The sequence below is a fragment of the Saccostrea cucullata genome, unplaced genomic scaffold, assembly GCF_032062105.1.
Source record: "Saccostrea cucullata isolate Sc308-1 unplaced genomic scaffold, CSIRO_AGI_Scuc_v1 ctg571, whole genome shotgun sequence".
Lineage (NCBI taxonomy): Eukaryota > Metazoa > Mollusca > Bivalvia > Ostreida > Ostreidae > Saccostrea > Saccostrea cuccullata.
In genome coordinates this window covers 220,388-243,415 of record NW_026932178.1, presented here as the reverse complement: position 1 = coordinate 243,415, position 23,028 = coordinate 220,388, and the positions used below count along the sequence as shown (strand labels likewise).

Below are 23,028 nucleotides of genomic sequence, written 5' to 3'. Positions count from 1 at the left end.
TCTGAAATTTAATATTAAATTAAATTAAATTTAATATTAAAAATTGAAATATCATAGATATTGGTTTTATTTTAAATTGATATTATTCCTATTATGTGTATAACCTGTTTGATTTGAACGATTTATAAAACGATGCCCATATTTATTAGTGTATAAACTCAAATTAAAGAGGTCAAAGTTGATGATATGGCCGATCTCCATTACATTTAATTTCTGATGTTTATAGAAGTCGGTGTTTTCTCTACTAACAAGTTATATTGTTTGATTACTAATTTACTATTGACATTAATTACTCCTCAATATTTTCATATTTCATGAGAAAGATCTTTATCAATATTAAATACTCATATACAATAAAGCGGCCACATAATCAATTTCTCTAAATTGTGTCTGTGATTCTTTAAATGTATAAACAAAAAAAAAGGAATATCATTATTAAATAAAATTAGATATTTCTTCATCATGTTTATATAGCAAAATGAAGTACAAAATATACAGCAATATCAAAATTAAATTCTCTTCATTTAACGTATGCATGTATGATACGAACTAAACATCACACATAAATCAATCCACATGATGCATGCTTGTAGCTTTAAAATGACACAGCAACTGGACAACTTTTAAATCATTAAAAAAGCTTTTTCAACATCATAATTAACTTAGGATTATTACAATGATTTCAATATGATAAGGACCTAGACATACAATCAACACATATTTACACCCCGTCAACTGTTTAAGTATCAAGACTATACATAAGGAAACATTTACAAACAAATAGGAATTATCCTGATTCCAAGTTTAAGAAAATTATTTATAAGTTGGTTTAAATTAAGAATCAGAAGAATACATTAGAAGAAATATTTGTAATGAATCCCTATTCCCTGAAAACTCTAGAGGTATGAAAACAAAGACAGGGTAGAGCCTCTCTTATACACTGATTACAATCTTGAACACACAATCAACTACAAATAATCATATAAGTCAGAGACAACTTATAACCAAAAAAATCTATGAATCTAACAGTTCTGATTGGTTCTAAGAAAACCTAAGCAAAACGTGTGGCCAATCAAGACATATTACAGTAATTGTTTTGATTGGTTAGATATTTACAATGAAATATCTCTGCCAATCAAAAAGAGGATATTTAACGATTCTGATTGGTTATTGTTGTGAGGTGTGTTGTATTTGTATTGTTTCATCTTGTATATTATTAGTAACATTTAGTTTCTTGAACATTCCAGAGTGGTCAACATGTTCGGTCATTCTATCTAGAACATTCTTGAATTTTGTGTATGTCTAGATTGTTCCAGTAATATCATGTTTTAACAATTTCTAGAATATTCTAGATTTATGATACTGTATAAATACCCTGTCAATTCGATGCATAAATATAAATTGTCGTATAAGCATTATTGAGATATAACTGGGATATATTTTCACTGGGACATTGTGTGCAGCAACGGACACTCTGATGTATGTATTTTTAGATTCTTGCTAAGTTTGTACTTTATGTTTCATATACTTATGATATATTACTGTAAATAAATTATTGTTAAGTTTAAATTGTGTTATTGATCTTTGCTGGCATTTCGGGTAATTCTGACCCATAACAGAATATATTCCCAATGATACTCTAACTAGCAATCAACAACGGGATATTAAACAGTTCTTATTGGTTCTCAGTATATGCCAGTAAAACCTCTCACAACCAATCAACAATTGGAGTTGAACAGTTCTGATTCGTTCTTAGATAATCCCAGAAAACCTTTTGCATGTACAAACAATCAACACCTTACATAAATCTGATATTTCTGATTGGACCAGTTCGTAATTGATAATGACATAAATAAGAAGAGTACTGACCATAAATTGGTCACAGCTGACGAGTTCATGGTATATCTATTGTGCCATGTGTCAACCACTTGCATCATAATCTGTCATAGTTTTGTACCTACAGATTTTTCTCTGGAAAATGGCTTTTTTCACATCTAACGAGCACAAAATTATATTTGTATGGCAAAAGTGACATAACTCTGAATTCATTTGGTAAAGTTATGCCTTTAGAAGGGGATTTCTTAAACCTTAAAATCAACATCATGTAATAAGTGTATCTACACGTTGAGGACATCATTAAAAAAACTGATTTGTCAAATCAAAGGATATAAAAAAAAACTTGAACAAAGAGTGAACTTAAAACTGTTTCTATTTCTAATTATCTTATTTCACCTTCAAACATATTATGGAGTACATACTGCTGGAACTATGAACAAAGATAGCAATTCATGCATGAGGTGGTGTCTAAAATAGGAGAAACTAACTTATAAATCATAGCTAACAAAAAAACTATATATAAATAAATGGATAAGGTAAAAGCTTTAATTGTAATATTTCTAATTAAACCATGTGTTGAATAGATTTGGCTTTAACTCCGTTGGTAACAGCTCCGTTGGTCTTTGGTTTTTTCATAAGAGTTTCTGTAAAAGTCTGCGAACATGACGAGGAATATAACAGCGTAGACTAGAATCCAGTAAACAAACAGTGTGGGTAAGTCACAGTCAATAAACAACAGCTATATAGAGTGGATCGTTGCCAGGATAAACTGGGTCTGTCAAAAAAAAAAAATAAAGATTCCTTCTTTATGATTTAACATGTACAATTTTGAATGAATTGAGTCAACTTTAAAGCATTTATTTATCTGTTAACAAAATTACATAAGTCTTTTACCATAACGCTACGGATCCTGTAATGCAAAAAATGTGCATTTTCTGACGCAAGAACTTTTGCGCACTGGTTGGGAGAATTTCTCCACTTTCCAGCATTTTTCACCCCCTAATTCCGGACACATTTTAAAATAAGTTTGTATATTTTATCCCTCTATTAACTCTTACCCCGTGGGGATCCGGGTTAGAATAGGTCCTCAGTACCCCCTTGCTTGTGGTAAAAGGCGACTAAATGGGGCGGTCCTTCGGATGAGACCGTATAAACCAAGGCCCCGTGTCACAGCAGGTGTGGCACGATTAAGATCCACCACCCCTGCTCAAAGGCCGTAAGTGCCGAGCATAGGCCTAAATTTGCAGCCCATCACCGGCAATGGTGACGTCTCCATATCAGTGAAATATTCTGGAGAGGGAAGTTAAACAGTATACAATCAATCAATCTCTTAACTCTTTGAATTGTCTCCTCTTTACGCGATAAAGTAGGTTGATTTTTATTGTCTACGGGATTGCAGAAAATTCTAAATCAAGCGATTTTATCGTTGTAGAGACCACTACAAAGTAATGTGAGGTGAAAAAATTATACAAATTTCTTTAAAAATGTGTCCAAAATTATGTTGGAAAATGTAGATTTACCAATAAATTCCCTAAAACAGTGCGCAAAATTTTTTGCACTGTAAATTCCACATTTTATTGGTATTACAGGATCTGTAGCATTATGGTCAAAGACTAATATATAAAACCATCAAGCTACAGTGCTGCAACTAGGATTAGAAGAAACTAACTTTTGTGGAATCATTAATTTTTGTGGTCGCTCAATTTTCGTGTAATTTGTGGTTTTCTCTCATTCATAAATTAATGTTCTCCACAAATTAATTAACTATGGTAATAAAGTCATATGTCCTTTCCTAGGTATAAGAGAAGGCGCAAAATTATACCCTCAAACCTGTAAAATTTAAGTAATCCATAAAAAATTGGTTCCGAATATCTTTTAAAACAAGTACCCCGCCACAGCATGATACGCCCGTCAAATATTGTTCAATAATCATTATTTGGTCAGGGTGCAAGAAAATCTGGTAACCTTTATTAACAGAATGACACAGATTTCAATTTCCAATTTTTATCATGTTTAAAATATTGTACATACATCTCAAGAGACTTACAGTGAAGGGATTAATAATAACAAATAATTCATCATATAATTCTAAACTGGCTGTGTTAGAGCTTAATAATAATAATGAATATCCCTCTGAAGTTTTAAATTGTTTATTGCATATTTTATGAAATACTGGAGATGCTACATTCTAATAAAAAAAATCAAAAATATATTATTCTTTAGACTATAAAAGTCTAAGTGAGACATGACTGTAATTTGGTTCAAATATATAAAAATTGAAATGTATTTTATTTCAATGAATACATTAGTTTTAATCATATTATACAACACTAATTTAGTTTTAGTCATACTCTAAAACATCAATTTGTTTTAGTTAAATTACACCAATTGAAAGATCTTTATCTGGACTATAGCCATCAAGAACTTTTAATTAAGACGAGCAACTATGAGGCCATTTCTTTTTGCCCAACTCCCAAGGGATAAATTAAGACAACAGCTGCATGATCAGGTATACTCTACCAGTTACCTCCTGACCATCAACTCATTAATTTTTTTCTATAACTTGACATGCAAATTTCTGTTATCAAAATTCTCCTTGACCAGTGCTTGATAATTATGCCCATGGGACAAACTGAATTCCTCTCTTAGCATTATCATTTGTTACAGATTGCTGTAAAGTATATGATGAAAAAATAAGTTTTTACTTGATTTAACATTTTTTTAATAAGGATACTACTATATTTTTACATTTTTAAGAATATGAAATTTAAAAGACTTAGTTTTATTTTTTTAATTTTACTTAAATTAAAGGTCACAGTGACCTTGAAATAGCCCGTGACACATCTACTTTAGATGTAAACTTTTGCCAAGTTTGAAAGCTCAATGTCTAATAGTTTTCTAGTTATGAGCCGACAAGGATTTTTCAAAATTTGACCATAGCATCTTTATTAAAGGTCAGAGCGACCTACTTTTTGTGCGCGACACACCGTCTATCCAAGAAGTATCAGTTGACAAATTTTGATAATCCAAGGCATCATAGTATTAAATTTATGAGCCGGGCACTAATGGACATATGGACAGCTAGACGGACGGACAGACATAAAGCCTGTAACATAATACGTCTCTTCTGAAGACGGGCGTATAATGATTCCAGAATATATAAATCATATCATACTTATATCAATACAATGTTATTGTCACATTAACTGACATGTTAATGTCAGTTTTGGGAACTCAAATGAAAGAAGATAATTATGAACTTTTCACTCGATTAAAAAATTGATAGTGACCCATTATCTACATAGATGTCCTGCATTTTTTCCATCAGAGATATTTCTGGCACTGGGGGCCCAAGGCTGCCATACCATAGTAAGTGTACATCACCAGGTGTATAAAGGAATTCAGCATAGAGTGAAAGGACCCAAATCCACCTATAAGTGAAAATACACAAGGTCAAGGAAAAGGTATTGAATTCAAAGGTAGATGACTTCAAGAACAATTACCTGAGGTTAATAAACAAATACATGTACTTGAGGTCAAGGTCATTTTCCTATGGCCCAAGCAAATTCAAAATTAAGATTTTTCTGCACAACAGCAGTAGAGAAAGAGAAATCTTCAAAATTACCCTCTACAAATTTGACTCCAAACCAACATGAAAAGGGTATAATTCCATAAAGAAAAACGTGTAAAAACGAGGCCTGGTTAAACTTCTTTCTCATCACAAAGAGAAAAAGAAACATTACTTCAGTGTTATATTCAGATACTAAATTGTTGTTCTTCATTCTGTTGTTAAAACACAGTACACATGTACTTATCTAAAAAATCTACTAGAATTACACGCTGAAGTATGAACAGGAACTGAAAAATGATAGTGAAAATATTAGCCAAAAGTGGAAGGAAATGATCAGGTGTCTTGGTACAATAGGTTAGACTCCGTGGCCATTATAGTTTGAATAAAATTTTCATTCACATGTGCCTTGCTTGTTTGTGAATCGTTTTGGATTTTTATCGAATTTGCTTTTTATCCCCTAATTCCTTACACCTCCAATAGAAGTGATTGCAAGCACTCTCTCTGTTAAACAGGCCTCTGGTCACTTATCTGGAAAATGTAGGTCAGATCCAAAGCAAGTCTGGTTGTGTCCATCCCCAGATGCATCATACATCCAGGGGCAGCTTACTGATGGTAACAATTGAACTTTTCTGCACTTAAATTGTACATATCTGGTTAATCATATCAATCTACTTTGGCAATCAATTTAATACTTTTTTACATAAAATAATTTGAATAATTTTTATCATTAAACAAATTATGCAAATGATTGTGCATATATTATTGGACTATTAACATGGTTAATTTGTTAAAACTTGATAAATGCGTCTTATTGACTCAATAATGACATACTAACTAGGTGTAGACCATAAACAATACTGTTCACTTTTCAATCATGTTAGAAATTTTCGTTTACAGATTTAAGAAATTTATTCCTAGAACAAACTTTTTTTAAAATATAAGTTATCATAAAGGCATGCAATAATATGAAAGTTTTATAAAATGAAAGTAGATATATTGGAATTTTTTTCACTATTTATAGCAACTGAAACTTTTTATTTCAAAATGGACTCCATTACAAGCTCACAAACGTAAGTTTTAATGACAGGGATGTATAACTTTTTAAACAATTCCTAATTCATCTGAGTCAGTGTTATTTGTTGACAGTAAAATTGGTTTTTGCTTTGTACATCACTGTATTTCAAACATTCGATACAAAACATGATTAATTTGAAAAGACATTTCACTATTTATAAAAATTCATGATTTAGTTGAGGATTTTTTTTTATTTCGATTCATGGATGTAAAAAAGATTTTAATTATTAAGATAAAATTTACACTCACTCTACAATTTTTTTTTTATAAAAAGATAATCTAATACACTTATCAATGATGGTAATTATATTATAGATTTACACATTAATTCACACAAGTCACACATTAATTATACTAGAATAAAAATTCCACTTTATTCATTTTTAGTAAAACAGCCATACAACACATATCAGAGTCAGTGTTTGTTGGACTTTGTCGTAAATTAGGGACTGCGGAACTTGTGTCCATGAAGAGAGATGTGATGGACATCAGTGAGATAGTGAGAAATCAAGGGAAATCAAGTGTTGGGAAAAGTTTGATGCTGAGTGGAAGTCACAAAGAAGGATTCAGACTGGAGGGATCAGACGTCGACTTTATGTTGTGGCCAAATGATCATCACGTCATCTGGGAATTATCTCAGTCTCAGTATTTCAACACACACAGAAAAACATTGATCCTCTGTGACTGTTCTGAGAGTCCACCAGGATTCACTTTGTTATATTTATTGTCACCAAGCATGGACAGAGACATCCAAAGAGTTTGTGTTAAAATGAATAACAGACATTATATATCTAGTTCTAAACATAGACAGAATTTTTTATCTGAATCATCATTTAACTCCACTCTACATGGACCCTGTGCCAGTAGAACAATTGGAACACACGAATTTGATAATGCCCTATGTTTTATCAGTGCCTTTTGGCCTCCACCCGCCTCCTCATGGATAGACAGATGTCACTCATGGCCCCAGCCTCATATTGTTGAGGATATAGTGAAAAACGGATGTCACTTTGTAGCAATAGGACATAAGCTAGGAAGACATGAAGACCATGAATGGCGAATTTCTTTCTCTCTGGCAGAACAAAAACTTGTGTATACATTGAGCCACTGTCAATTCTTAACTTATGGCTTACTTAAACTATTCCTAACTGAAATAATTAACAATGGACTCAATGATGATGATAAACTAATGTGTTCCTATCACATGAAGACAGCAGTTTTCTGGGTGATTCAAAAAAACATTATATCTCACTGGTGTCCACAAAATCTCCTGGAGAGTTTTTGGGTCTGTTTTAAACTCATCCTCAAATGGGTGTATGAGGGGGTCTGTCCTAACTTTTTTATTCCAGAAAACAACATGTCTCTGAGTAAAATTCATGGTGAAAAACAACAGCAACTATTCATTAGACTGTATGGGTTGTATGAGAAAGGTTTAGCATTCCTGCTACACAGTCCCTCCATTAGATCGTATATTATAAATGTCTTTCATAACCCAAGACTCTCCATCTGTACAGATGAACATACTCTGATTTCTGAGACTGAATTTGACGGGACCCTTTATTATGAAATACTACGCAATGACACAATACAGAAATTAGACATACGAAGTTGTACTAAATACTTACATACTATAAATCAGATGATAGGTTCACCCCTCCTGACACAGTATCAAGTCCTCAAACTACAGAAACTTACAGCTGATGTCCTTCAGGAAACAGCCTTTATATTACACATGAAAACTTACACACATAAAAACAAACTGAGGTATAAATCTGACAAAATCTCCTATCACATTCTTAAATTAGCAGCAAAGTTTGGTTGTATAACTGACATGCTCTACAACACTATGTATTATTACAAGAAACTGAGATGCATGGAAGCTTTATCTATTATAGAGATGATCAAGGTCAAGTTAGCACAGCGATATGTGATGCATTGGTCATTTGTAGATGCGGAGAGGTACACTGTGTGTGTGTGTGTGTGTGTGTGTGTGTGTGTGTGTGTGTGTGTGTGTGTGTGTGTGTGTGTGTGTGTGTGTGTGTGTGTGTGTGTGTGTGTGTGTGTGTGTGTGTGTGTGTGTGTGTGTGTGTGTGTGTGTGTGTGTGTGTGTGTGTGTGTGTGTGTGTGTGTGTGTGTGTGTGTGTGTGTGTGTGTGTGTGTGTGTGTGTGTGTGTGTGTGTGTGTGTGTGTGTGTGTGTGTGTGTGTGTGTGTGTGTGTGTGTGTGTGTGTGTGTGTGTGTGTGTGTGTGTGTGTGTGTGTGTGTGTGTGTGTGTGTGTGTGTGTGTGTGTGTGTGTGTGTGTGTGTGTGTGTGTGTGTGTGGAGGCTGTAGGGGGACAGTCCTGGTCTACAAAGATAAGACAGGCTGTAGTAGGGAATATTGAACTTCACAATGAAATCCATTACATCAATGAATTGATACCAGAACAACAGTCTGCTCTACAGAATAATAAGACTACATTATTCATTCCACCCTTTGTACTGTTATACATGCTAGAGATTTTGTGCTACAGACATGTAGACACAATAAGAGCACAAACAGCTCTAGATGATCTACAGATCCTAGTTCACTATGATCAGCGACAGTTTATACCTTTATGTTTCAGAGATATATCATGGCAGATTCTGGGGATCTGTCAACAGGTGACAGGGAACCTCCAGGCTGCTCTATACTCATACCAACAATCTCTCAAACAAGAACAGTACCATTATATACAAACAGCTACACAAATGAGAATAATGGAAATTTGTCAATTGAATGCCTCAATTTCTTAAATATCAGAAATGTGTAGAAATTCACCAGATATAAATCATCATTTACATATTATCCTCATTTGATTTCATATTTTCTTTTCTGTCTGTTTTATAACATGCATTATAAAACTACTTAAAGTCGAGAGAATTTTAGATTCAATATCTTGGGATCATATTGAATTCTCAGTTCACAATATATTTAAGAGTATGCTTTGAAACATTCTGAATAGGAGTGTTCAATATCAAAAACATGCACCCTTTGTAAAAAAAATCTGTCAACTACTCAATGGCAAACCGTATTGTGACATCACAGCAGTGGGATATGAAAAAATATTGAAAAAAGTTTTACCCATTGGGATAAAGGGGTAAATATGTGATAACAAGAGGCCCATTGGCCACATCGCTCAACTGAGCACTGCGGCTAGGCAAAGTATAAATTGGTTTATTATTGAAAAGGTAAAATCCAAAAGTAGTCCCATGACTAATCATGGCTTTGCTATTCTTGAGAAGATGATTTTTAAAAGAATTTTCCTTTATATGTCCTTTGTAAAACATTGGTCGGCTATTTTGGCCCCGCCCTACCCCCCGGGGTCATGATTTGAAAAGCTTTAATCTACACTACCTGAGGATGCCTCCATATACCGGTAAATATGATCAATTATGGCTTTGTTATTCTTGAGAACAAGATTTTTAAAGAATTTTCTTATATATTTCTATGTAAAACTTTGGTCGGCCATTGTGGCCCTGCCCTACCCCCGGGGGTCATGATTTGAACAAATTTGAATCTACACTATCTGAGGATGCTTCCATATAAATATGATCAATTATGCCTTTGTTATTCTTGAGAAGATTTTTAAAGAATTTTCCTATATACTTCTATGTAAAACTTTGGTCGGCCATTGTGGCCCCGCCCTACCCCCGGGGGTCATGATTTGAACAAACTTGAATCTACACTACCTGAGGATTCCTCCCCATAAGTTTCATCTTTCCTGGCACAGTGGTTCTTGAGAAGAAGATTTTTAAAACATACCACCAAATTTTCATTAATTCCCAATTATCTCCCCTTGAATGAGGACGTGGCCCTTCATTTGAACAAACTTGAATCCCCTTGAAATTGGCCCAGCGGTTCTTTGGAAGAAGTCGAAAATGTGAAAAGTTTACAGACAGACAGACAGACGGACGCCAGACAAAATGTGATCAGAAAAGCTCACTTGAACCTTCGGCTCAGGTGAGCTAAAATTATCCTAAGTTACCTAATTGTTCTTGAGAAGATGATCCCAACCAATATTCACTACCATGAGTTTTCAAACAAGTACAGATCTCTGTTACATGTATGTTGTATATCTTTCTACTATCTGTAATCCTTGTTATGTAAATTATCAAGTTGGCTGCTATTAAATAAATAAAACCGAGAAAACCTATCAGCTTTCTCCATAAGGTTGTCGTACATATTCGCCAAACGTGCCATGGTTTAATACAATCTATGAATAAAAACAGAATAGTAATTTCATGATGTGTATATAAACCGTGTTATGCTTACTAAGTTGGTTGCTTATGAATAAAACTTAACAACCTTTTCCATGAGATCATTGTACATCTTCATCAAGATTGTCATGATGAAATCTGAATTTAAATAAATAAGGTCTTTATAAGGAATTAGAATAGTAACTGCATGATGTTTGTAGAGCGTATAAAACAGACAAGAATCTGTTTACATATAAAAATAGAAACAATCAGCTATTCACTGGGCTTAAATTGGCTTCTGTAATGGATATCATTAAAATGTATTAAATACATTCAACGCTTTCTCTCATTTCGTGCATATACTGCAGCTAATTAGGTAAAGCACACTTTCACAATATAGTTAATTATTATGATAAAAGGGTATTGCTCCCGGGGCTTTACATTCATTAAAACAATATTGTATGATATACACTTATCTCTGCTACAATAGAGTAAGAAATTTTCATTTTAATAATAAACAAATTTCCTGCATTTAGATAAAATCAGAGGAATTCTTAAGAAAAAGAAAAGTCCCATCAAATTAAGACAGGGCGAGCCTGTGTGAGAAGTGTATTTATTGAATTTTTAAAATTAATCTTCTTCATTCCTTTTCCCGTGCTTTTGGAAAGTATCTTAAGGGGAAAAGGTAATTGACAAAAGGAAATCTGCCAAATTTTCTCGAAAACTTTGTGAAGGGGGATAGGATGTGGCTGAGATTTTCTTGTCAATGTCTGATTATTATTCATTCTATTCCCGGTGGATTTAAAGCTGGATTTTTAAAGCCGCTTAATTAGTCCGATTCTAATCGCGAAAAAATAAATTCGTTTTTTCTTCTTGAAAAATAATTGTCTATAAATTGTTTCAACTTTTGTCAAATTATATCCCAAAAGTACGACGGCGTATTCGTGCCATTTAAACAATGTAGAAATATTTTTTTAAATCGTTTGTAACAAACAAATTGTACAAACGATTTATTAAATCGTACAAACGATTTACTAAATCGTACAAACGATTTAGTAAATCGTACAAACGATTTGTTAAATCGTACAAACGATTAACTAAATCGTACAAACGATTAACTAAATCGTACAAACGATTTAGTAAATCGTACAAACGATTTAATAAAAAATTTCTACATTGTTAAAATGGCACGAATACGCCGTCGTAATAAAAGACCCAGAGAAATTTTCAAATGTAGTGATGGTCTATAGTTTTTAAATATATCAAGTAAATATGATTTTGCATACAATCTACAATAATATTTATGTTAGCTTCCAATCAAAGTACATATTAAAATGAGCTAAAAATACGTAAAGAGTGTTTTTCTTTTTTTGTAAATGACCAAAAATTGTTTCTTTATCAATTTGTATTTCTATATGACTTTTTTACCATATGTGAAAATAAGAAAAAATTAGGTAAAGGAAACATGTAAATATAACTAAAATATCCTAAAAATTTAAGGAAAATAGAAAAAAAATTCAGATTAGCCAACATTTTCCATTTTACTTGAATAATTTATGTCAATTTAGCAACACCTTCTTATAGACCCTAATGGAGTATGTGTTGATGCAAAAAGAAAAACATTTAATTAAGGTTATCCGATCCTCAGCTAGGAAGGATAACTCCGAAAATTAATATTTAATTTGAAATGCATAAAAATAAAGCTTGAAAATGAATTTTTTTCATGCAACAATTTTCATTTTATTCATCTTTATAAGATTGGCTAAAGTGTGTTTTTCATATTATTCATTTCTAGGGAAAAGTTAATTACCTTGACCTGATCTTGCCTTTAATACAAAACGTTGAAATTTAATCTAACTGTTAGGTAACCATCTTCTAGTGATATTGTCTTCTTGATTCTGTAAAAATTCCATTAATTTTAATAAATGTAAGATATATAAGAATTCTTCCATAAAATGGCTGGAATATGAAACATAATTCACTGTTTAATCATCTGTTGAGAGCAGGTATATCTATAAGACCAATACTAAACGATTGTTGTTGCTCTTTACTCAGAAATTATAGGGCTCATCACGCTGGAACAATTTTTAAGCTACTGCTTCATATGAATATCAAAATTTCTTTGACTATACTGATTTTGATTGCTAATGTACATAGATTAATTTTGTAGCAGTATTGCCTTTATAAGCCCCTATCTACGAATCCAAACATCAACAAATGTAAGCTTAAAAATCAAATTCAAGTAATTATAATGATTAACTTATGACAATAATTGATCAGTAACAATGTTTTAACTTGTAACAATGACATGTCAGTAACATTTTAATTTGTGATTGCAATTGTAACTTGTGACCTTATGGGATATTTTTAACTTTGGATGTGCAGACAGACAGATATCCAGTAAGATTTTAACTTGAAGTGACATTAACCTATGACTGTATCAGAATTGTTACTTGTGACGGAAACAATAACTTTACAGGGTTGTTACTTATGGCTGTAATTATAGTAATTTGAGACAGTAATAGAAATTTAGCATTTCATTGATGTAGCATTACTTTGAAGACAATAACAGAAGTTCCAAAATTAAACTTTTTGAACAACAGAACAAAGTAATTCGTGCCTGCTAAGTAAACTGTTTGACAGATGTGAAATATGGTGCGGGGACAGAAGTATTCTTTGTGGCAGTTACCAGCTTATACCTTTCAATCAATAAACCTTAAGGAATAATAGAAAAGGTGGCTGGATTCCAATAAATATACAAAACATTTATCATTGCATTATCTTGCAGTAAGCAGCACTCAAATCATTGACATTCTAGAATTGCTGTAAAATACGAAAGCCGGATAGGCTCATTTCTGAAAAGATAAAAAAAATATTTAACTCGTTATAACGAGTTAATTATTTCGTTATAACGACTTAGTTATCTCGTTATAACGACTTAGTATCTCGTTATAACGAGTTAATTATCTCGTTATAACGACTTAGTTTTATCTCGTGATTACGAATTACTTATCTCGTTATAACGAGTTAGTATCTCGTTATAACGAATTAATTATCTCGTTATAACGAGTTAATGATCTCGTTATAACGAGTTAGTTATCTCGTTATAACAAATTAATTATCTCGTTATAACGAGTTAGTTATCTCGTTATAACGAGTTAATTATCTCGTTATAACGAGTTAATTATCTCGTTATAACGAGTTAATTATCTCGTTATAACGACTTACTTATCTCGTTATAACGAGTTAGTTATGTCGTTATAACGAATTAGTTATCTCGTTATAACGACTTAGTTATCTCGTTATAACGAGTTAATTATCTCGTTATAACGAGTTAGTTATCTCGTTATAACGACTTAGTTATCTCGTTATAACGAGTTAATTTTCTCGTTATAACGAGTTAATTTTCTCGTTATAACGAGTTAATGATCTCGTTATAACGACTTAGTTATCTCGTTATAACGAGTTAGTTATCTGGTTATAATGAGTTAGTTTTCTCGTTATAACGAATTAGTTTTCTCGTTATAACGAGTTAATTATCTCGTTATAACGAAATAATAAGTTGCCCTTTTATTTCCAAATTAATAGCAATATAGGAATTAAAAATGGCTGTAGTTTTAATGCTATTGAAGTTTAGTTGATAATTATCAATCGTTCTTAACTTTAAAATTGATAAAGATCGAGATTAGTTATGCAACATATCTTATATACACTTACAGTGTGATATATAAAATTTTTAGAGTCAGAAATGTTTTGAAAAAAGGGGATATGGAGACATCAGCAATTAGGTCATGGGTCCGCGTAAAATTCGGGGGCTACTGTCCACTCATAAAACAACATCACGAGGCAGTCATAAGGTTCCGTATACACGTACCTGTATTTCTTTGGTTTTTTGAGTAATACAATACAAATCAATTGCATCGTTTATAAATAAGCGAACTACAATCACAGTCACAACCCCTCTTAAAAACAAAACAAAACAAAACTAGTTTGCTGTTTTTCAATGAAATATTTATCATACACACTTTAAACAAACTTGATCGACCCGATTTTATATGCCATACTTTACATACTTCCTATTACTTACATATTTCAACTTTCGAGTTTTTAACTCGTTATAACGAGAAAATTAACTCGTTATAACTAGGGATGTCAATTTTACTCGGACAGTTTAGTCGAATAGTCGGATGCTTTAGTCGAATGATAGTCGAATATTCGTTTAATTTAATTATTTCTTCGTATCAGTTTCACTGTTTGTCTTTTACAGACTAGTTTACAGTATTAAACCTACGCTATCACCATTATACTAGTACAACAAATTTCTGAATTGTAAACATATACGTAGTGTTATAAAAAGTAACTGTACATCAATATGTATCCAATGCATCTAATTTCAAAATTAATATATTTTGCACAGTATCTAAATGCAGGATATCAAACGCCCGTTTTTGTCCTTTCTTTGCATAACGGTAGTACATGTATCCCATAATCGAAGCCAAATATTACAGGTCCGTCAATGATCTTTGACAGGTAAACAATTAAAGAGGGTCTCTTATAAAGACAAAGAAAGAGCGAGAGCTTGGTATATATTTTAATTATTAAATTTTGTGCAAACAATCAATGATTGTATGAAATTAATATCAGAAATAGAAAACACGGTTGAATTACTCTCATATAAACTGACCCCGATTTACACGTGTTTACGATTTTGTAATAGCTGTTAACTAGTAATTATTATCATTCTTACTAAATTAAAATGTTTGCCGAACATACATCGACGTACAAATAATTTCCTTTGAACAGTTAAACTATACCCTTAATTTTACATATGAAAATATTGATCTGTAAATAAATGAAATGGGCAAATATAAGTTTATTGCCTTGAATTCAAAATTTCTTGGAAGAAACAAATTTTAACGAATAACCGACTAAGAAATTTTAGTCGATAGTCGGTATGATTGAACGATAGTCGAGTACTCGAATATTCGTTGACATCCCTAGTTATAACGAGTTAATTTTCTCGTTATAACGAGATAATTAACTCGTTATAACGAGATAACTAAGTCGTTATAACGAGATAACTAATTCGTTATTACGAGATAACTAAGTCGTTATAACGAGATAATTAACTCGTTGTTACGAGTTGATTTTTTTTTATCTTCTCAGAAAAAAGGAAACGTATAACCGCCTCGTGTTGTTGTATTAGAACACGATATCATGATATAAAAATGTTGTCAAATACAAATACTTCAAGGCTTGGCGATTTAATTTTGACAACAATCTCTGATGAATAATACTTTTCTGATATATTTTAGACGACTTATACACTTTAATATATCCAGGTTGAATTCCTAAATGTTGAACTAAAATAATATGTAAAAATTATGTCGCTAAAATTAAATATTGCAGAAATTAGTGCAATAAAACATATATGAAGACTTCACTTAGACGACTCGATTTAATTAAAGAGGATAATTCAACAAAAATAAAACGTCCTGTAACATCAGATTTATTAATAATAACTATTGTATTAAATCAATGAAAGGGTGCTTTTTTAAGGACCCGATCCACTCTTTGAAAACCGTACCTACGGGCCTGATTTTTATTCTGCGAAATTGATTTAATTGAAAATAAAAATCTAAAATTAAACACTGTCGCAGTGATTTCTTTTCTCAAAATTAAAAAATAAAAAGAGTTTTTACAGTGTTATAATTGTTTATATATTGTTTATATATGTGCTTTGTAAATGTACTCAAAGAACAACTTCATAATATGTATATGTTTGTATAGAACTTCATAATATGTATATGTTTGTATAGATTATAACATAAATCCGAATTTACCAAATATATCAAAGCATGATTGGGGAAAAAATTGTGTCTGTGAGAGCACTAACTAATGAGCTTGTGTGTTATCTTTGGAAAGAAAGAGGACAAATGCAATTTAATTTGGTTCTATCAATCTACAAATCCTGTTAAAAAATACATGTGCAGACGTGCGCTCGATTTTTTCTAATTGCATTATCAAAGAAAATATATATCTTTCTCTTGTAATTTTGAATTTTCAATAGTTTGAGGTCATATTAAATAATGCATGTCATCACATCAGACGAACATATTTAATGCTTATATTTCTGCATTTGTTCTCCAAGCTAAGAACATGATTAAAGATTTCGTTATCATAGTTTGAATAATAGACAAGTATTACCAAATATAGTGAAGCAACATTCATGAGATTTATTATTTAGGGAAGAGGCAGCAAGAGTACTATAACTATTTGAAATATTTTATTTAAATCAGACATCAATTCGGTGCAATATATTAAGGATGAAATTCATTTTCTCCTTGTATGTCCTCATCGTAATGTACAAACACTTGAACTCATAAATATTCGTAAAATTAAATTAAAAATATTCAGTCTCTATCTTATGATAATCAATGATATTGGCTCGTGACTAACGAAGACCCTGGCATCCTTAGATCACTTGTTAGTATAATGTACTTTTTCCCAGTTTCTTGCCTTTGACTATAATTTTATTATTACATATACAATACATTTATGTATGTTGTGTATATCTCTTATATACGTTTTTATTAATTTCTCTCATTATCATGAATGTTCTATAAATTGGATCCTTCTCCTTCTTTTGTTTGTAAATCTATTTTGCTCCTTCAGGGGCCAAAATTGGACTAAAAAATATCGTATCTTGTATAAATCTTTTGTTGCATGTCGTTCAAATTTTGTTGAATTTTGTTCTTTAATTAGATTTTGTCGTCTAGGCGAAGTCTTCATATATAGTATATTGCACCAATTTCTGCGATATTAGATTTAAGCGGCATAATTTTTACACATTATTTTAGTTCGACATTTAGGAATTCAACTTGAATATATTAAAGTGTATAAGTCGTCTAAAACATGTCAGAAAAGTATTATTCATCAGAGATCGTTGTCATAATTAAATCGCCAAACCTTGAAGTATTTGTATTTGGCAACATTTTTATATCATCAAATCGTGTACTAAAACAACAACACGAGGCGGTTATACGTTTCCGTACAGAAATGAGCCTATCCGGCTTTCGTAGTAAAAAGCTACAGTCCACTAAAAATTTAACTTATTCACAATTTTCATTACAAATAATTTCTGATGTTTGTCATGTTTATTTAGATTTTTTTTCTCTGCTCACAATTTTATTGTTCGAAAGAAATTTTGACCCTGATTACTGTTCATTATTTTCATATTTCATAATTGTCTAGAAGATCTTTCTCTATATTAAAATTAATATTTACATTTGAAAATGTTTTCCCCTTATATAACACTATTTGAACAAGGAGTTTTTACATCTCCGTAAACAAAGTTCATCATGTGACCATAAATTGATCGTTTAATCAAAATTGATCTACGCAGTTTGATAGTGACGTCATAAGCCATCGACGTTATAAACAAATTCAATATATACCATTGAGTTTTAAAAAAAAACGTTATGGTTTTTCTAAGTTTAGTTAAACGAGTTGGCACATGATCAAATCTTCCATAAAGCCCTGGGGCCCGTTTTACAAAAGAACTTACGATTAAGACCAAAAAATTCAGATGATTGTAAAATTTTGAAAAATTAATAATTCTATGTAAAATTGTCTGTGTAAAAATATTTTACCACATTTCTTTTAAAAAGTTTAAAATAATTTTTGATAAAATGTTAATTAAGAAGTTATTTGAAGAATCTTAAGTCGTAAATCCTTTTGTAAAACGGGCCCCTGAGTTTTGATCACGTGACCAACCCGTTTTACATCCCAATAAAACTAAAAAAAAAAGATAACTTATTTCTTAAATACTCAAAAACAATAAAGAGTCTACTGCATCAATTTCTCTAAATTGTGTCTGGGATTCTTTAAATGTATAAACAAAAAAGCAATGTCATTTCGGAATAAAATTTAATATTTCTTCATATAGCAAAATGAAGTACAAAATCTACAGCAATATCAAAATTTAATTCTCTTCATTTAACATGTACATGTATGGTGCACACTGAAGGTCACTCATAAATTCTTCCATATGATGCATGCTTGGAGCTTAAAAATGGCACAGCAATTGGACAACCTTTTATAATCAATATAAAGTCATCTGTTCAGGCGACGTCTCTAAAATTCAGATTCTTTTTCACATGTTTTATATACTGAAAGGAAAACGAAACGCAGGTTAGCATAATGTTCGACAAAATTTTGACCACATGACCGAAAATTACAAAAATTGGTCAAAAGACAAATTTAGTTACTGTGCACCAAAATCAGTATTCAGAATTACCCAACCGTAAAATTTATGACGTCACGTAGGTAAAATGCTTAAAAGCCCAAAACACGTGCAATTTGATAACGACGAGTTTGTTAACAAATCTTGTTGCGTTATTTGATGCATATGAGGTATGCACATCGTTTTTCAATATTAAGAGACATTATAAATTTATTGCAAACTTTGCACAGTTTATGGAAGTTCAATGGGGTCTTGTTTTCGAATTGCCTAATGAATGAAAAAGGGAAAAACTGTTTACTTAGCAGTTTCTTGTAAATTTTCCCCCATAAAACTTGTTACCCGTTGTCAGAGAGGGTATGGTATGGTTTTCAATCAACCGTGACGATGACGTTAACACGAAACAGAGCCATGTTACGAGCGGGTTATTCGTCCTGCCATCTCTTAAATTGCCACGGTACTACCACAAAAAGAGCCATTTATAATAGTTACATTCATACGAAATTTGAAAGAAAACAATTCCGCAATTTTGTTTTTTTAACCAGTCAACTTACTGTTGTATTCCTCTCACTGGCACATGCGCACTCCGTTTGACTTATTTTTTTGCATGGTTACCCATGCTAAATATAGCCAGGGTTTGAAAGATAAACATTCTGATGAAATTCCATGCGAAGGAGAAATAAGGCTCTAACAGATGTACGGGAGAGACATTGAAGATAATAAGGGTTTTCGATATTCACTTCTGGGGGTATCGTCATTTGAGCTTCAATTACTCATGAATTATTAGACAAAATCAAATGGGAATTAGGTTATATCTTTCTGAAAGATGATTTTTAAAGTTAGGTAGAAATACTGAAAATAATAAAAGAAAAATAAATTTACTTCACCTCAAAAGTTTACCCTGCGTTTCTTTTTCCTTTCAGTATATTTATTATTGACTTCAATAAACATTATCAATATAAGAATTTTTTACCATCTTTGGATAATTCTTAAAAGTATTATGCAGAGTTTAAAATATTTTTTTTTCTTTGTTCAGAGCTGTACGTGACTCAGATAAGTATAATTAGATTATATCACATGCCTGTCAATATATTGTAAAATCTCAAGGAACTTTAAAATACCACATTTGAATCAAATATGCACATATAATCAGGATTTTCAACTCAGTACTAACTTGTTACAATGGTTTTCCATACAATAAGGACCGGGACATACAATCAACACAGATTTACAACCCGTCAACTGTTTAAGTATTATGACTGTAAATAAAGAAACATTAACATGTACAAACAAATATAGGAATTATCCTGATTCCAAGATTTAAAAAATCATTTACAGTTGATTATAAGCTACTTTTAATTAAGAATAAGAAGAATACATCAGAAGAAACTTAATAGTGAATCCCTGAAAATTCTAGAGGTATGAAAACAAAGACAGGGTAAAGCTTCTATGATACCCTGATTACAATCTTGGACACTCAATCAATAACAAATAATCATAGAAGTAAGAGTCCACTAAGAACCAAAAAATCAAGGAATCTAACAGCTCTGATTGGTTCTTTAATAATCCCAGTAAGACTTATATGGCCAATCAACAAAATGATAAATAACAGTTCTGATTGGTTAAATATTCCAAATAACACATCTCACTACCAATCAAAAAGAGGATATTTAACAATTCTGATTGGTCATATTTCGTATTGATACTCCAACTACCAATCAACAATAGGATATCAAACAGTTCTGATTGGTTCTTAGATAATCCCAGTAAAACCTCTCACAGCATATTGACAATTTATATAAATCTGATATTTCTGATTGGTCCATTTTGTAATTAATAATGATCTAAATAAGGAGAATACTAAACATAGATTGGTCACAGCTGAAGAGTTCTTGGTTGCTCTATGGTGTCACATGTGTCAAACACTTGTATCATAATCAATCATAGTTTTGTTACCACAGATATCTTTCTGATAAATGATCCCTGCTTTTTCACATATATCAAGCACAAAATTATATTTGTAAGGCATAATTAGAATAAATTTGAATTAATTTGGTAAAGTTGTGCCTATAAAAGGGGATTTCTATTTAAAACCTTAAAATCAACATCATATAATAAATGTATCTACACATTAAAGACATATTATAAAAGCTGGTTTGTCGAATCAAAGATTATAAAAAAAAACCTTTAACAAAGAATGAACTTAAAACTGTTTCTATTTCTAATTATCATTTTTAACATTCAAGCAGATTATGGGGTACATACTGCTGGAACTTTGAACATATTAGCAATTCATGCATGAGGTGGTGTCTAAAATAGGAGAAATGTCAAATTAACTTACAAGTCATAGCTAACAAAAAAATATTATAAATAAACAAATGGATATGGTAAGAGTTATAATTGTAATATTTCTAATTAAAGCATGTGTTAATTAGATTTGGCTTTGACTTCATTGGTAACAGCTCCGTTGGTCTTTGGTTTTTTATAGGCGTTTCTGTAGAAGTCTGCGAACATGACAAGGAATATAACAGCGTAGGCTAGAATCCAGTAAACAAACAGTGTGGGGTAGTAACAGTCAATAAACAAAAGCTGTATAGAGTGGATCGTTACCAGGAGAAACTGAGTCTGTCAGAAAAAAAAATCCTTATTATCCTTATTACCAGGGTAATGGGTTAACATGTACAAATGTGTATAATTTGAGAGTCAACTTTATTGCATTTTTATATAATTATGGATTGGAATAGCTGCAGAACTGTAGCCTTATGGTTTTATACATTAGTTTTAGACAATAACGCTACAGATCTTGTAATGAAACAAGATGCCCACGGACCTTATTGGTCACCTGAGCATCATGCAACAACTTTCCAATGATTGAATTTGGTTCATGTTTTAAACTAGACATTATGGCATTTACAATTTTGAAAGAGGCACCACTGCTAATCATAACTAAACACTTAGCATGTTTAGTTTGGTGCATAGATGCTTTATGTCAAATTTGGTAGATTCGGTTGAGTGGTTGCAGAGAAGAAGCTGAAAATGTTCGAATGTTAACACACGAGGAACGCCTTACGACAAACAACAATGGACAAAACGGATAGCAATAGGTCACAGTCAAAGACCAATACATAAAACCATAAAGCTATAGTTCTGCAACAATGATTTGAAGAAACTGACTTTTGTGGAATCATTAATTTTTGTGGTCGCTCAATTTTCAGGGAATTCATGGGATTCTCTAGCTGCAATAATGTAGCCCTCTCCGCTTTTTTTTTGGGGGGGGGGAGAGGGCTACAACTCTTCAGGATCTCCGTAATGGTGCAAATGCGACAGTGAATCGCTCCTGCATGGATTTCGGCTCAAATCATCAGTAAACGGCTATTTTATTAACATCTCTTACCTGGACTCCAAAAAAGTAATTATGCAAGACATAAATCGATCCAAAAATATTCACAACGACCCATATATCGATTATTTTTCGTGTATGTCAACATCACAACTTGAATTTATCCGCCATGTTTACTGACCTTGATAGATTTTATTTTGGGACAGCCAATGAGAATTTATAATCTATAGGAGCGGATCTTTTCCAAATTCCCTTATCTTATACATGCGTATCGCTGTTTGCGTGAAAATAACGTTTGAAATGGTTTTATTCATCGATATTTTTGTTACACATTTCAGGACTGTCGTTTATAAACATCGACATTTGCTTTTTTAAGTCGTTCTAAACTTCAAGCGAAAGTCTCAGTACGTCACACGTGAACTGTCATGGCTGATGCTAGTAAACATGCAGATGTATTTTACATGGTTTTTGAGTTGAAGACGGAATAAAAATTCCGTCTTATAAGAAGTAAGTTGAATATAAAAATAATTTATTTTGCCTTCAATCGTCCATATTTAAAAAAGATCTTTGCACCATTACGGAGATGCAATGGAATTGTAGCCCTTTCCAGAAAAGATCAGATAAAAAAATCGGAGAGGGCTACATTATTGCAGCTAGGGATTCTCTAATTTACGAATTAATATCCTCCACAAATTAATTGACTTAAATGGTTATAAAGTCATATATTCTTTTCTAGGTATATTATATA

At 31.8% G+C, this 23,028-nt stretch overlaps 2 protein-coding genes across 2 annotated transcripts in view; one reads left to right on the top strand and one right to left on the bottom strand.

The window, feature by feature from the left end:
- Positions 1-686: 686 nt before the first annotated feature.
- LOC134234595 (elongation of very long chain fatty acids protein 7-like) overlaps positions 687-23,028 on the bottom strand; it is a 216,358-nt gene continuing 194,016 nt past the window's right edge. Inside the window, exon 9 of the transcript XR_009985207.1 lies at positions 687-894. The gene's annotated coding sequence lies outside the window, so the exon portion shown is untranslated. The remainder of the gene's footprint in view (positions 895-23,028) is intronic.
- On the top strand, positions 6,404-9,618 carry LOC134234604 (uncharacterized). The gene is made up of 3 exons (XM_062716683.1): positions 6,404-6,477; positions 6,869-8,457; positions 8,813-9,618. Exons 1-3 carry the CDS (start codon positions 6,452-6,454, stop codon positions 9,253-9,255), a joined length of 2,058 nt encoding a protein of 685 aa, XP_062572667.1. The 5' UTR covers positions 6,404-6,451; the 3' UTR covers positions 9,256-9,618.